A 14,621-nucleotide genomic window follows, 5' to 3' on the forward strand; every position below is an offset into this window, starting at 1 on the left:
TGTAAGGTCAACTTAGCGACCTCCCCGTTTTAAGTCAGACTGGATGAAATTGAACGGTGATTTTTTCAACGAAAACATTCCAAACACTCTGAAAACATCGTGTAACAGGGCTAGAAAAGCGACGCATTTTCATGCGAGCGAGATCACTTTACCAGACCCTCTCAATATACTTGTTACCAAAACCTGGTGTTTTTAAGGTTGTCGAATGTCGTTCTATATAAGTTACGAACATAACGCCATAGTCGGCCCGTATGTACACCCGCGCCTCCTGACCGATAAAACAAGCACTTTCGTAATGATAGATAGCCTTAGGTGCGTGCGAGGCCGTGAGTGCGCTTCTCCCATTCCTTCATTCGAGATGTAATAAGCTCTTTGCATTGTTATGCCTTTTTTTTAGGAAAACTCATGGCGAGGGTGGTTCGTCGAATTTCTCAATAATCAATAGTTATTCAAAGACACGCAGTATTTTAATGAATTGAGTGCATGTGCCTTTTGCCAAAAATAACGCGTGGAGGTGGTCTATATACCGAACACGCTGCGCCTGAACACTTACGTTGTGTGCGCGTGCGCCCCTGCACCAGTTGCTGCGCCCCGGGCCACTGAGCCAGGACCTGCCCAGTGCCACCCCGTGTCCGGTCCGCGGCGCCGCGTCCCTGGGTTGTCATGGCGACAGAGCGCTCGGCGCCGCGGGCCCAGCGAACCACAATCAATGCTGCACGTCAGGCTGTATATGGAGCTCGTCACCCTTCCCTGTGACTAATCCGGTGTATTGTTAAAAACGTAACTGAGAAGTTTTGCAGTGAGGCTGTTTTTAAAACGTCTCGTTGAATAAAGGTTTATGATTGAAAGGAGGGTATCAGGTGCGTTGGATTTTTCAGCTTTGTTTTATGCTGTTCTGCATTGCGCCGTTGTTTCACGGTGCAGGTGTATAGAAGACGCAGACATAAAAAATCACCTACACAATGCATGCACACATGTCATGCAATAATTGGATTACGCTCAAAAGTGCGGAAATATGTCTTTTAAATATGCTCATTTTTAGTAAATTATGTATTGTTCAAATAATTCCATTTATGGTGACATCAATGATAAGCTAATTATATGTCAAGTTTTGCGGCTCTGCGCTCAGCGGTTTTCTTTACACGCGCAAAAACTGGCAGGTGTGGCACCCCCACCCACACACACACACACACACACATGCTTTGTGTGAAAAGGCCTTCAGTACCACAGCATGGCTCGAGGAGATCCTGATATGTGAAAACGCTCCAATTACTGTGTCCCAAGTCGCACGTTCGCTCAATTTGGCTGGTGACTTGTCTTATGTTACCTGGGGTCAAAGTTGTTTACACCCGATGGGAAATTGTGGATCATAATGGGTATCATTAAAAGTTCCGACTAAATCAGCTATCGTTTCCTTTAGGCCTCCTGGATGCTTCCATCCAGACGCGAGTTTGTAGGTATTATTTTTATCCTCAGAACCAGCCCATCCTCATCCTTTGGCATTGTTCCGGGTTGCCATTCACCTCCCCTCCCCCGCCCTCCCCAGCCATCCAGAGAGAAGGCCTAATAGAAGCAGACGCCCCTGAGGTGATCGTTTGAGCGACTGTGACCTATCGCACCAGCTCACCAAAATCCCACGGGACGAGCTCAGCCATGGCGACGAGACAATCACGTCAGCCCAGAGTGGCGAAATGTCTCCCCGTTTATCCTCTGAGTTCACGCCCCCGAGATGTTTCAAAGAAACCGAAGGGCCGTATCCTAAAAATGAGTGGCTTCCAGGGCCGAGTGCGACTCGTGGCGCTCCCTACCAGCGCGCTGGTCTCGCCATCTGTTGATGGTTTCCCGAGTGACGGAGCCCTCACGGACACCCTCAGTCGATCCGAGCGCCCTATGCCCGTCAGCAGCTCCCTCTGTAGGGGCGGCTGAAAACTTCGTGAGCTCTTACGACTGGTCAGTTCGCCCTGACCTGATCCAAAGTGACCCTACCTACCAATTACCACAATTATCATTATTTAACGGAATTAAATGAGATGTTAGAAATGAAAACCTCAATATACCAGATAAATACCTCACGTACAGAATGTTTGGATGTGTAAATTTTCTTGACTTCAATTTTCTTTTCTACTTTCACTGACTTGAACTAGAATGACTTGAGGCGATAAAATGTAATATATCAGCTTCGTCTACTGTCTGAATATCACCGCAGAGACTGGTCTCGCGACGGTGTCACGGGCACCTTGACCTGTGCAGGGTCAAACCATGGTGGCGGTGCGGTGATATAGTGTGGTGCGTATGTTATGGAGAGTTGGGGGGTCGGTAGGAGCTGTCGCTGTACGTAGTGTCGGCCGTTGCGGCTGATGCAGCAACTGACGAGATCAGCGGAGTGGGTTTTGCGTATGCCGATGGATGTGGTAATGCTATGTGATGATAATGAATGGATAACGTAGAAAAAAACTTCGTCTTGTCACGAAAAATCCGTTTTTTAAGCTCTAGCTCAATCAAGTGCCGAATAGCTGGGGAGTTAACTGACCACTTCTATACACGTTGGTCACTGCTAAAAGGCCATAACGAGTTGGAATTCAGAATGACTTGAGCATACTTTGCATCACCTTTTACCTGATTTGGATATAACTTTGTATCTTTGGTCAACTGGCCAGAAATTAATAATTTTGTCGTGCAAGCTAGGCCATATAGGTAAATAGGTTGCTGTGCAAATTTTCATTAATCAAAATCCTGTCCAGTAAGTGCGTATTAACTCGCGCCCTGCTGAGGGGTGTTTGAAACCCTTCTGCGGTTTTTCACGAATATGTCTAAAACGCGCCAGCGTTTTTTTTTTTTGGCACACATTATCACACCTCTGTTCTAATATGTTGTGCAAATTTTAGACCAAGGTCACTCAAGGTCAGGTCACCAGGTCACGTCAAGTTGCCTCTCCAGTTTCAATGCATGTCATACACAGAAGACAAAAACATATTTACACCCATAAAGCTGAAATTCTGGTGCAAAAATTATGCTTATAATGAGTGTCAAGTGACGCTCAAAACGGCATTATGAGTGTCTCCGATCCATTTGGCTCGTCTTACGTGGTGTTATCCAACCTTTCCAGCGCTTCTTTTGGACAAACGTCATTGTTAACACTTTCAAACACCGAATTACTAGTAAACATGACACACTGAACCGGAAATGGCGCCTGTGGGCTGTGACCCCTCATTATGTCCCTGAGGTCATCTCAGGTCACGAATGGTATGTAACGTTTTCTGTAAAAGCTTATTATATAGGCATGCTAGAGCGATGAAAACACCTTAGATATGTTGAGTTCGACCTTACGGTTCGACTGAAACGCAACACGACATTTTCAGTCAGGTCATAGCCTTGACCCACGGCCAAATTTTAACGTTGATTGTTGAAGGTTAAATAATAGCTCATTCGATGCGTATCGACGAGAGGAACGCGATGCTGCTAACAAAAAGCTCGTGCAACTTTTGAGTCAAAAGTTATTGGAGAAAAACTGATTCCTCAAAAACAGCTATTTTGGTAGTTTTTACCCCCTGCAAGCTAGATTGTTGGCCTGAGATTAAAGCTAAGGTTAATATCCAGAATGACCATTAAAAGATCTATCGAATGCGTTTTTTTCCTGTCGCTTTAGCTCTACCTGTTCCTGAGCTATGCGCCGGTTTGTCGAATATTATCAACGTTTAACCTGAAAAGCGGCGAAATCTTACCTTCGGTGACCTCTGTTGACCTGGCCTTTGACCTGACCTAAAGAGTGACCAAAGGAATGTCTTCATTATTTTTGACGCTCTTTCAAACTCCGCCTTCAGCTGTCGCTTCGTGACCCAGGAGCCGAGTTAAAAGAGGGGTGTTCAACCCGCTTCCATGACAAAATATCGAAACGCAAAATATCGAAGCGCAAAATATCGAACGCAAATTATCGAAAGCAAAATATCGAAGTCGCAAATTATCGAAATTGCAAAATATCGAAATCGCAAAATATCGAATTGCAAAATATCGAAATCGCAAAATATCAAATCGCAAAATATCGAATTGCAAAATATCGAAATCGCAAAATATCGAATAGCATAATATCGAAAGCAAAATATCGAAACGCAAACTATCGAAACGCAAAATATCGAAACGCAACATATCGAAAGACAAAATATCGAAAGACAAAATATCGAAAAGGCAAAATATCGAACGCAGAATATCGAACGCAAAATATCGAAAAGGCAGAATATCGAACGCAGAATATCGAAAAGGCAAAATATCGAACGCAAAATATCGAACAGACAAAATATCGAACGCAAAATATCGAAAAGGCAAAATATCGAACGCAAATATCGAAAAGGCAAAATATCGAACGCAAAATATCGGAAAGACAAAATAACGAACGCAAAGTGTCGAAAAGGTAAAATATCGACTTGAAATGGCCCTCTGCGGACTCCTTAGAGCTCTGTCGAACTCATCGGGCCCTCTGTTATCTGTAGGCCTCAAAGAGCAATCAGGGGGTCCATGACAGACTTGGAAACCTCTGATATTTTTTGTAGATCTCAGCAGTGGCGGCGGAAGGTAATTTCGGATGGGGTGCAAAGTTTTCTCAAGGGGCCCCTCTGGAAGTTTCGCCCCCCCCCCCGATATTTTTTAGAGTGATTATTATTGCTTTATGAAAAACGAAGATTTTGGAAAACTATCCCCAAACACACAAGTTCTGCAAAATATTTGAAATTACAGTGTACCTATCTCAAATAAAGCATAACGAAGCAAATGCAGCTAGTTTTTATCATCTTATCTTGTTTTAGTCTAGCCACCACCCTCAGCATCTCAACCCACTTTTCTGGATCCGCAGTGGACCATTAAGGGCCCTACGAGACCGTTCTTAGAAGACCGTGTTTAAAAACCCCTTGGAAACCGACCCCTTAGAGGCTCCTCCAGAGACCTACATGACTCCCCAGACCGAATGAGCCCTCCGACCAGGGTCGGTCCCTCAGAAGTTGCTGAAGGGTTTCAGAAAGCAGTATACTCGTAGGCTCGAAAGGCTTTTGATGGCTCTCAGAGACTGGCATCGGACCCAAAAAAAGCCTGTATGGAGACCCTCCAAAGCTGGGATGGCCACCAGGAGCCGATGTTTAGCCTAAAGAGCCAGTATGGAGGACTGAATAGAGGAAAGGAGTCTCAGTGGAGCCTTCAGGAGCAAGCGTTTGGGCCCCAAAAGTATGTGTGGGGTCTAAGAGGCAGGTAGGCCCCTGGAGCGTATATTCCATAACACAACTGACTGGGGGGGGGGCTATTTGGAGCCCCCCTCCTATCTCCGAAGCTACTGGACCGATTTTCAAAACTCAAATGGTGTTTGATACTAGCCCCGGAAGATCTGTCGAGCGAAACCGTTAATTTTGACAGAGTTCGATAGAGCTCTAAGGAGTCCGCAGAGGGCCATTTCAAGTCGATAAGAGACCTTTTCGACGCTTTGCGTTCGTTATTTTGTCATTTCGATATTTTGCGTTCGATATTTTGCCTTTTCGATATTCTGCGTTCGATATTCTGCCTTTCCGATATTTTGCGTTCGATATTTTGTCTGTTCGATATTTTGCGTTCGATATTTTGTCTTTTCGATATTCTGCGTTCGATATTTTGTCTTTTCGATATTCTGCGTTCCATATTTTGCCTTCTCGATATTTTGTCTTTCGATATTTTGTCTGTTCGATATTTTGCGTTCGATATTTTGTCTTTTCGATATTCTGCGTTCGATATTTTGCCTTTTCGATATTTTGTCTTTCGATATTTTGTCTTTCGATGTTTTGTCTTTCGATATTTTGTCTTTCAATATTTTGTCTTTCGATATTTCACGTTTCGATATTTTGCTTTCGATGTTATGCTATTCGATATTTTGCGAGTTCGATATTTTGCAATTCGATATTATGCAATTCGATATTTTTCGATGTCGATATTTTGCGATGTCGATATTTTGCGGTTCAATATTTTGCGATTTCGATATTTTGCGCATTCGATATTTTGCTTTCGATATTCTGCCACCTCGATAATTTGTCTTCGATATTTTGCTATTCGATATTTTGCTTTTCGATATTTTGTCCGGAACCCGTTCAACCCCTTTCTCAGCAGGGTGCGAAAATCCAGGACCCCCAGCGGGGCACGGGTTCAGATCCATAGTCACAGACCTCCATTTTCAAAAGGTCCGGTAAAATTGATTACAAGGCTCAGTTTTCCAGCGTCTTTTAAAAACAGCTCATATCGACAAATAATTTTGACAATCTAGTCAAGTGGTCAAATGATCGGACAAAAAAATAAAAGCATAAATATTTGCAATTCAAGCGCGGTTTGCATGCCATTGCTGACTCATCATCACGTTTAATGTTGGTCTCGTACGAATATCATATCAGACAGGGCGCAGACGCCACCGGGCGTCCCAGTAGTGGCGTTTTATTGCATCTCAATGCGGCCTCCGCTACGATCTGTGGTCAAAGTGCAGTGAGCATCCTGCATAGATTTAGCACTGAGCACGGGCCGAATCAGCCTTGGCCTGGAACGGCTTTACCGATCGGCGGGCCGCCAGCTGCTCAAGGGCGCACCGGCCCGAGAGGGGTAGATATACCGTCACTGGGGACGTCCTCAAGGGTGCCAGCGAGCTGCCGAATTCAATACTCCGCTCGCCAGAGGATATCGCCGACTTCAACAGCCTGTCTCCATATACCGCCGCAGGCTGAATTCAATGATGCACATACCGAAACTAATCATCATGTTGAATGTCAACTGTCAAGAGAATTCCAAATCGACATCACTGAGGCAGCCTGAGAAAATGCTGTTGCGGTCTATGAAGATAGCCGGAAAGTCTTTGTTGTCATAAATACCTGCTATCAAATTATTTCTTTTCATTTTTATTCATTTTGCATTGTTTTCATGATATGTCCTAACTCTGGGCTACTGGTGTCACCGGTATGTCCTAACAGAATGTCGTCGACCTCACTGTTCGGTTACAAGATGATGACAACAGCTTCACTCATACGTGGTATGAAGTGTCACTGGATTCATCGGCTGGTAGCCAATGGACGGAGTGCCGTCAGCCAGCAAATAAAAAGGGATCCTAGACCACTTAACCACGAAAACGGCTAAAACGTGCATGTATGTTACTTCATCGGTTTCCATTGAAGTATCAGTTTATGTTTTCGCCGTTCGTCTTTGCATCTTCGCTCGCGTGACTACCCATTTGGCAGGGTCGCGGATTACCGATGGAGAGAGGTCGAGGAGGAGGGGGCGGGGGTCTACGAGCGCGTCCCCAGAATGCCCGATCGGCGCAGCTCAGCCACCTATACGGGCGTCGGAGCTGGGAGAGCTGGGACCAGGCGGCGCACGAGCGGGGGCGTCTTCGGCCGGTCGGCACACCCCGCCGCCGGCTTAGCGGACGGAGAAGGGGCCCTTTCGCGGCGCTCAGAGCCTGCACAAGGCCATAGGCAAGAGCCGCTTAGTCACCGAGATGCCACCACGTACGAGCCACGTCAGGACGGCTTCACCTTAGCTGGCTCCGGCCTGGGGAGAGGCGTTATTGACAGATAGACATTTACACCGTCCAGCTCAGCAGACGTCAGGATTGCCGCACCGCAGTCCGCAGCTGGTCACTGCTTCTGAATGTGTCACGTCCCTGCTGGCCGGTTTGTCTAACATCGTGCCTATAATTTGTATGCATAAACATGAGGAGTAAGCATTGTGTTGATGAAGAGAAGCCGGGGGGGGGGGGTACAACCACCCTCGCCGTTTCGCCTCTAGTGGAGTTAGAGCCTCGCGTAAAAAATGAACGTATGCGCCGCTATAAGACGCAGCGATTGATATCGATTTTAAGGTTTCAGGTCAGCCGGCGACCTCCGAGGTTAGGTCAAGTGGCACAAGTCACGGGTTTAGTTTTTTTTAATAACTTCGCAAATGTCTTCTCGAGTCCATTGGTGGCTTTCCTGACTCTCTAGCTTTATTTGATTGGGAGTTATTGACGAAAAACACGCATCACCCTAGTAACGTCATACTCGTAAATGACGTTACGCCAGGTCAACACTCAACAATGCTGAAGTGAAGCGTTTGGTCTTGCAATGAGTGCATGAAATCACGAATAATTCCATGTGTTTGAGATAGTTTTAGATCAATCCCGGCGCCAAAATAACAGTTTCTATATTTCCCTATTGACCGTGAGGTCACGTGACCGACCGGACCTCATGTGACCTGTAGGAAAAATCCGAGATATACAAGTTGTGAGACTTCTGGAGAATACTACGTCCTGTAAGTTTCATCTTCCTGTGAAAGTTCCTCTGGTACTGAGGGCGTTGCAAAGCTGCGACATCAGAGGACCGTGTAGAGATTTATCTATGACGCCATAGGTCAGGGATCTGACCAGGCCTGAAAATGCATTTAGTGACATAAGCTCCGGCTTGAGTCAAAGGTCAGTTTTGCCAAGTTTCAGCTCTCCTTCGTCGGTGTGTTCTGAGCTATCACGGGAAAACGTGGTGGGAGCGCCCCCTCGGCAGGCGAGAGTTATTACTATTGTTTTTTTGTTTTGTTTTTTAACCCGCGCCCCAGTGGCGGTCTCGGCCAACTTCGCCCTAGTGAGGGGGGGGGGGGCATATGTTACCACCCACCTCTAACTCAAAAACTAAGAGGGCTAGAAAGACGCGGTAAAAAGCAATCGATAGCTCTCAATGCGTACGTTTGAAAGTATTCCGGTCATTTTTCACCTTAGAGCAATATTAGGGTCACCAGAGGTCATCAAAGGTCAAAATTTGCCAATTGTCATTATATTTTTCAGAAAACATGCCGCTATCTCAGGAACTATGGTAGCTAGAAATACGCATGATAGAACAATCGATAGCTTTTGAACTCTTCTTTTGAAAAGGTCATTATCAATATTGACCTCAGGTTAACGGTTTAGCCTCCAGAGGGCAAAAACTCCAAAAATAGCTGTTTTTACGAAAAGTGTTTTTCGCCAATAACTTTCGACTACAAAAAGCCACGACATTTCTATTGCCAGAATCGTGTTCCCCTCACCGAGACGCGTCGAATGAACTATAATTTGACCTTGAAAGGTCAACTTGAAAATTTGACCTCAGGTCAAGGTCATGACCTGACCGGAAAAGGTCATGTTGCATATCAGTCGATGCGTCTCAACAAGACAAACACAATGAGACCATCCCCAGCGTTCTATCTGTTTCCAATCGCGAGTTATTGGCAAAAAACTGTTTGTAGCCTCAAATGACCTCGGATGACCTTTCTAGAGGCTATCAGCAAAAATGACACCTTGTTCATCACGAGTGGACTAAATCATTGTGATTCTGAAATATTTGGACTGTTCCTATGCGTACACACGGATCTAGAGGCATTTTCATTTTTCTCCATTGACTTGTAATGGAAAGGGCATGCCACTGACCTGACCTTTTGTCACGGATATAAAAAATCCGAGATAAACAAATTGTAGGCACCCATAACAGCATGCAATCCACCAAGTTTCAAACCTTTCTGACAAACACTGCAGGCTGGACATGATTGCAAACTTTTTTTAAGGCTTGGTCAGTTAACTTGACCTGGTGACCTGACCTGACATGACCTGGGGTCAAAAATTTCACACATTGTCCAAAATTGATGTATCAAAAGCTACCCCAAGCGGCGCGGCGCTACGCGCCGTGGTTTTTTATTCACATGCAAAAAACGTGACAGGGTGGTAACATATGCCCCCCCCCCCCACTGGGGCGAAGGTTAACTTTCGAGCAACAGTGAAGCTATAGCAATGTGTTTTGATGTGGCGAAGTTGTAGCTGCCTTCAGCAGAAGACTTAGACATCTTGACTTTTCACGTGGCACGCGCTACGAGGATCCGACGTAGTCCCTAGGTGCTTCAAGGGTAGTCAGTTAAGGGGAAGAAGGGATGGGGCTACCCTACAGAAAGGGCCGCACGCAGGTCAATCGGTCCAGCGGCTGTCTAGATATAAGCCTCTCAAAAGCGTTACAGGCCGGGCCGGGCCGGGCCGGGCCGCTCATACTGAGATTTTCCCGTTATATTGAGAAGACTCGCTTCGCGTTTCGCGCTCGCTCGTAACTATTGTTTCATCTTTACGACTACAAGCAACATTCTGTTATGTTCAAAATAACTTCGTTCGACCGTTTATCAATAGAAATCTCCAAGCTGCTGAGGTACGGGTAGATACGTTTTTTTTTGGTAGCGGTAGCTCGCGCGTCCCGCTCTGCGGCGGACACATTCACGGCCGAGGGAGATGTCATCGCCCGGCGGCTCGAAGATGCGTGGCATTCCAACAGGCGAGGATTATCCGGTGGGTTAGCAAAAACACCCTTTCGTATATAAGGTGGCCTCTCGGCTCAACCATTGGCAGTCGGCTGAAGACATCCATTTGAGGAAACATGAAGCTGGTAAGCGGTCTCCGAAATCATTCAGCCATTCAACTGAATGCATCATCGTTGCGCGCTTCTATTGTCTTGTTTTGTTCTGCATTTTCCTTTTTTAAAGAATATCAGCTATTTTAGGAACAACTTGCCCAGAAAGGTATTGATACCACTAGAAAAAAAGTAATACCTTTCGCTTCAAATGTTTCGTTATTATCACGATTCACGATCGATCTTAGTTTTCACGAAATGTTATTTAATTCATTGTTTTACATTCGCCATATATTTAAATGCCTAATTGATAATACCTTAGCGATATCAAGATGAACAACCGACTCACCGTCACGTCTGCTCCTCTGACAGGTGGTGATCTGCGCTCTGGTGGCCCTGGCCGCGGCCCGGCCGCAGGATTTCGTCGATGACTCTCCAATCCTCCAGGAGATCAAATACAAGACGCTTGAGGATGCTGGCATCCTGCGCATGGAGTCGAACATGAACGAGGACGGCTCGTTCCAGTACGGCTTCGAGACCACCGACCCGATCCAGCAGGACGTGGCTGGACAGCCCAGACAGATCGGAGAGGAAGTTGGAATGACTATGCAGGGATCCTATAGCTTCCAGACCCCCGAGGGTCAGACCATCACCATCAACTGGGTGGCCGACGAGAACGGCTTCCAGCCGCAGGGCGAGGCCATTCCTCAGGACGCGAACTCGCAGTCACAGGCTTCTGAGCAACTCGAGTTCAACGAGCAAATTTAACGGATCATACCCTAGTGCCTTCACCCTGGTGACCGCCTGACAACGGCTGAAATGCTGACATTAGCTTCTGATTACATTGATTTTGTAATCCAGTGTTGTATGAACATTGTTATAATTATTCATGTAGAATAGCTGAGCATACTGAACATGCAATACAACTCGTGTTCTTAACCATGTATTTTCTCCTATTCACTACACTATTAGTATTTTCGAAACAACAAAATGCTGACGAGCGTCATGACGGTGAACTGAGCCGAGGACCGAATGGCTGGAGTCAGGGGTAAACCTATCTTGGACTCGCTCCTGGATCACGGAGCAATGTGGAGATCACACATGCCTATTACAACAACTGATGACCATTGTTCCAAAGCAATTACAAAAATAATGACGTAAAAGGTACAAAAAAAGTTCACCAGTCATTTTGTAGGATCGAATCTCAGGTCATGTGACTGAAAGAAACTGAGGTCATCGTAGGAATATTCAAGGATCTCAAGTGACTCCAACAAGTTCTGATGTAGCATCAAATCTCAAATATTTTGGCATGAGCCTACGCCACGTTTGAGTCTTTACTATCCGTTTTTTTTTTGCATTATCATTAAAAGGCTCATGATCCACCTCAATCGCTGAAAATTAAAACATAAGATTGCTCCGATAGCTTTTGTGACAATCAAGAAAAAATATTCGTGTCTTCCATGAACATCTGACATAATGTCCCGCCCAAATAAGACACAAGAATAAGTCACATACAAGAAAAATAGCGATGAATGGCACCGTGTCGGCTACGAAGTAAAGGAGAATGCAATGGAAACAAAACAAATCATGAGCTTTAAAAAAGAATGCATAGTCTCATACCAACATCGCAGATGAAAAGTCACCACTGCTTTCAGCTAATCACTGTCATGCAAGGTAGCAGAACCGTAACCGAAAGGCTCTCATTTATTCGGTTTTACTATAAATGCTGATGCTTGTTTGGGTTTACGGTTAACCAAGAAAGAGCGTGTTTGATCGATTGCAGTCATTTTGATAGCACCGAGTCTATTTGCACAGCAACACGTTCTGCTTTAGTGCCACAAAGACTTGGATTGGAGCAAGGATTTGAGAAGAAATGGCGTTGACATGACGTCTAAAATTTCAGACCAAAGTCTCTCAAGGTCAGGTCACCAGGTCACGTCAAGTGACCTCACCTCATAAAAGTTTAGATGCCTAAGTTAAGGTCATTTTTGCGACCTCTCCATTTTATGCTAATGGAAGAATATTGAAAAGCGCCTCTTTGAAACGTACGTCATTCTAAACAATCAAACACCGAATTACAAGTAACAATGACACACCAAACTAAAAAACGGCACCCGTGACCCCTCTTTGTGCTCCTGAAGTTTACTCAGGTCACGAATGGTATTAAACAGTTTTTTGCGAATAAATTTTGATAGAGGCATGCTAGAGCGATGAAAATGCCTTTCATGTGTTCAACTCGACGTCGGATATGCAACATGACGTTTTCCTGTCAGGTTTTTACCCTGAACTGAGGTCAAATTTTCAGGTTGACTCTTCGATGTCAAACCATAATTCATTCGATTGTGACGAGAGGAGCACGATGCCGGTAAAAGTAAATCGTTCAAGGTTTGAGTCAAAAGATGTTGCATAAAAACTGTTTCCGCAAAAAAAATGTCTTCTTTGGCAGATCGTGTCCATTGCCGGCAAAACCGTTGACCTAAGGTCAAATCTGAAAGAAATATTTAGAAAGAATGTTAACCCGCGCCGGCACAGGCCATTTTGCGTCCTTCGACGGCACAAGGGGGTCGGTACGATCCCCCCCCCTCGCGTTTGGCCCCTGATCGAGCAGGAGCTTCGCGGAAAAAACGAGCGTGCTGCCCGTCACAAGACGAAGCCGATGCTATCCAATTTTAAGGTCCTAGGTCATCGGGTAACCTTCCAGGTCATGTCAATGACCCGAAGATCGGGGAAATCGGGACCTGTTAGTAAGTTGTAAAGTGTGGCTGCTACGGGGTTTTCTGGGGTGCTGATCACGAATATCGTGTTAGTTTTGATCAGAGATGATGTCTTTAAGCATTTAGACCAGGTCGGGTCAGGTCAGGTCAGGTCAACCGGTAGGGGTCGTGACGGTATTCGTAATACGTGTCAACCGCCTCTGACAGCTTCGTAACATGCTGCGATGGCACCAAAACTACTTCGTAAATGCTCAAATGGTTGCTAAATTCGAAATCAGCTCCAAAAACTAGCCTAGAAACATGTAAAACTCGAAAAAGTGAACCGAGGTCACCTAAGGTCAATGACCTGACCTGATCTTCAGGTGACCTTGGCATCCACCCTTATGCATGGGAGCAACATCAAATCACATGTTTGAACGTTTAAAACCACGAAAAGCTTACAAACGCGCGGCTAATGCGAGCCGACATACGCTAAATCGCGATTCCGGCCAAGCATGGTCTCGGAAAGTAGGTCACAGGTCAAAGGGCATTTGGGTCAGGGTCATACAATTTTCAGGGTAGGTGTAAAATTAATCAATGCGAGGGTACTGAAAGTTTCGTCGCGATCGGCCGCTTTTTACGCGAGTTATTCGCGAAAAACCTTAGGGGGGGGGTTGCATCAGCCCCCCACCCCTGTGCCGGCGAGGGTTAACCCGCGCCCCGTTGGGCTCTGCCGAGCAACGCGCCCCGTTTGAGGGGGGGGGGGCAATTTGCCCCCCCCTAAGATCTCGAGAACCACGCAACCTAGCGACAAGCGGCAAACGGTGTTGGATAGCCCTATCAGGGAACTACCTTGTGACCCAATTTTATTGACCTAGATCAAACCGATGACGTCACAGGTCAGGTCAAAGGTCGAATTTTCACCGTTTACAGGCATTTCAAGAAATGCGTTGTAAAATCCAGTAAAATGCATTTCATTGAAAATCATCGATGGGGAAATGTTCTTCAAACACATATTTTGCTATTTGAGGTCACTGATACCAGGTCAGGTCACAGAGGTCAGGTCACTGCAGGTCACAATATGAAAGTGTCGTGTGATACATGTTTTATGGTCCATTTTACATGACAAATGTGATTATGTGGGTCAAGCAGACTTTTGGGCCAGCGTAGGTCACGTTTTGGTCAAGGTCAGGTCAAGGTCAGGTCAAATTAGGTCAAATTTCAAAGTTAATATTTTTGCATAAAATGGGTATCTATTCGATGCAGCTCGTCACAGGGAGTTCAATGGTGGTCTTTATTTTGCCCTACGTGGTCTAGAATCGCTAAAAATTGAGTTCAAAAATTTGACGTCATCATTTTGAACAGTTTTTTCGCTATAACTTGGCCAAAAAACGAGATATCGATCTTAAATTTGGTATGTATATAGAAAGCACAGGGTCTATCATATATATTCCGGTTTTTTCGAAATTCGGAATTATTTTGGATTTTTTTTTAGTTTTTCTAAAAAACTCAATTTTTCGAATTTTTGGGGGTCAAAAACCCAACATTTTAAAAA

The 14,621-nt window shown here is 45.3% G+C and overlaps 1 protein-coding gene across 1 annotated transcript; it reads left to right on the forward strand.

Moving 5' to 3' along the window:
• The first annotated feature begins 10,363 nt into the window (after nucleotides 1-10,363).
• Nucleotides 10,364-11,312, forward strand: LOC122379785 (larval cuticle protein 65Ag1-like). The gene is made up of 2 exons (XM_043362266.1): nucleotides 10,364-10,409; nucleotides 10,746-11,312. The coding sequence occupies exons 1-2, from the start codon at nucleotides 10,401-10,403 to the stop codon at nucleotides 11,139-11,141; spliced, it is 405 nt and encodes a 134-aa protein (XP_043218201.1). The 5' UTR covers nucleotides 10,364-10,400; the 3' UTR covers nucleotides 11,142-11,312.
• The last annotated feature ends 3,309 nt before the right edge of the window (nucleotides 11,313-14,621 follow it).

The sequence above is a fragment of the Amphibalanus amphitrite genome, unplaced genomic scaffold, assembly GCF_019059575.1.
Source record: "Amphibalanus amphitrite isolate SeventyFive unplaced genomic scaffold, NRLGWU_Aamphi_draft 000009F_arrow, whole genome shotgun sequence".
NCBI lineage: Eukaryota > Metazoa > Arthropoda > Thecostraca > Balanomorpha > Balanidae > Amphibalanus > Amphibalanus amphitrite.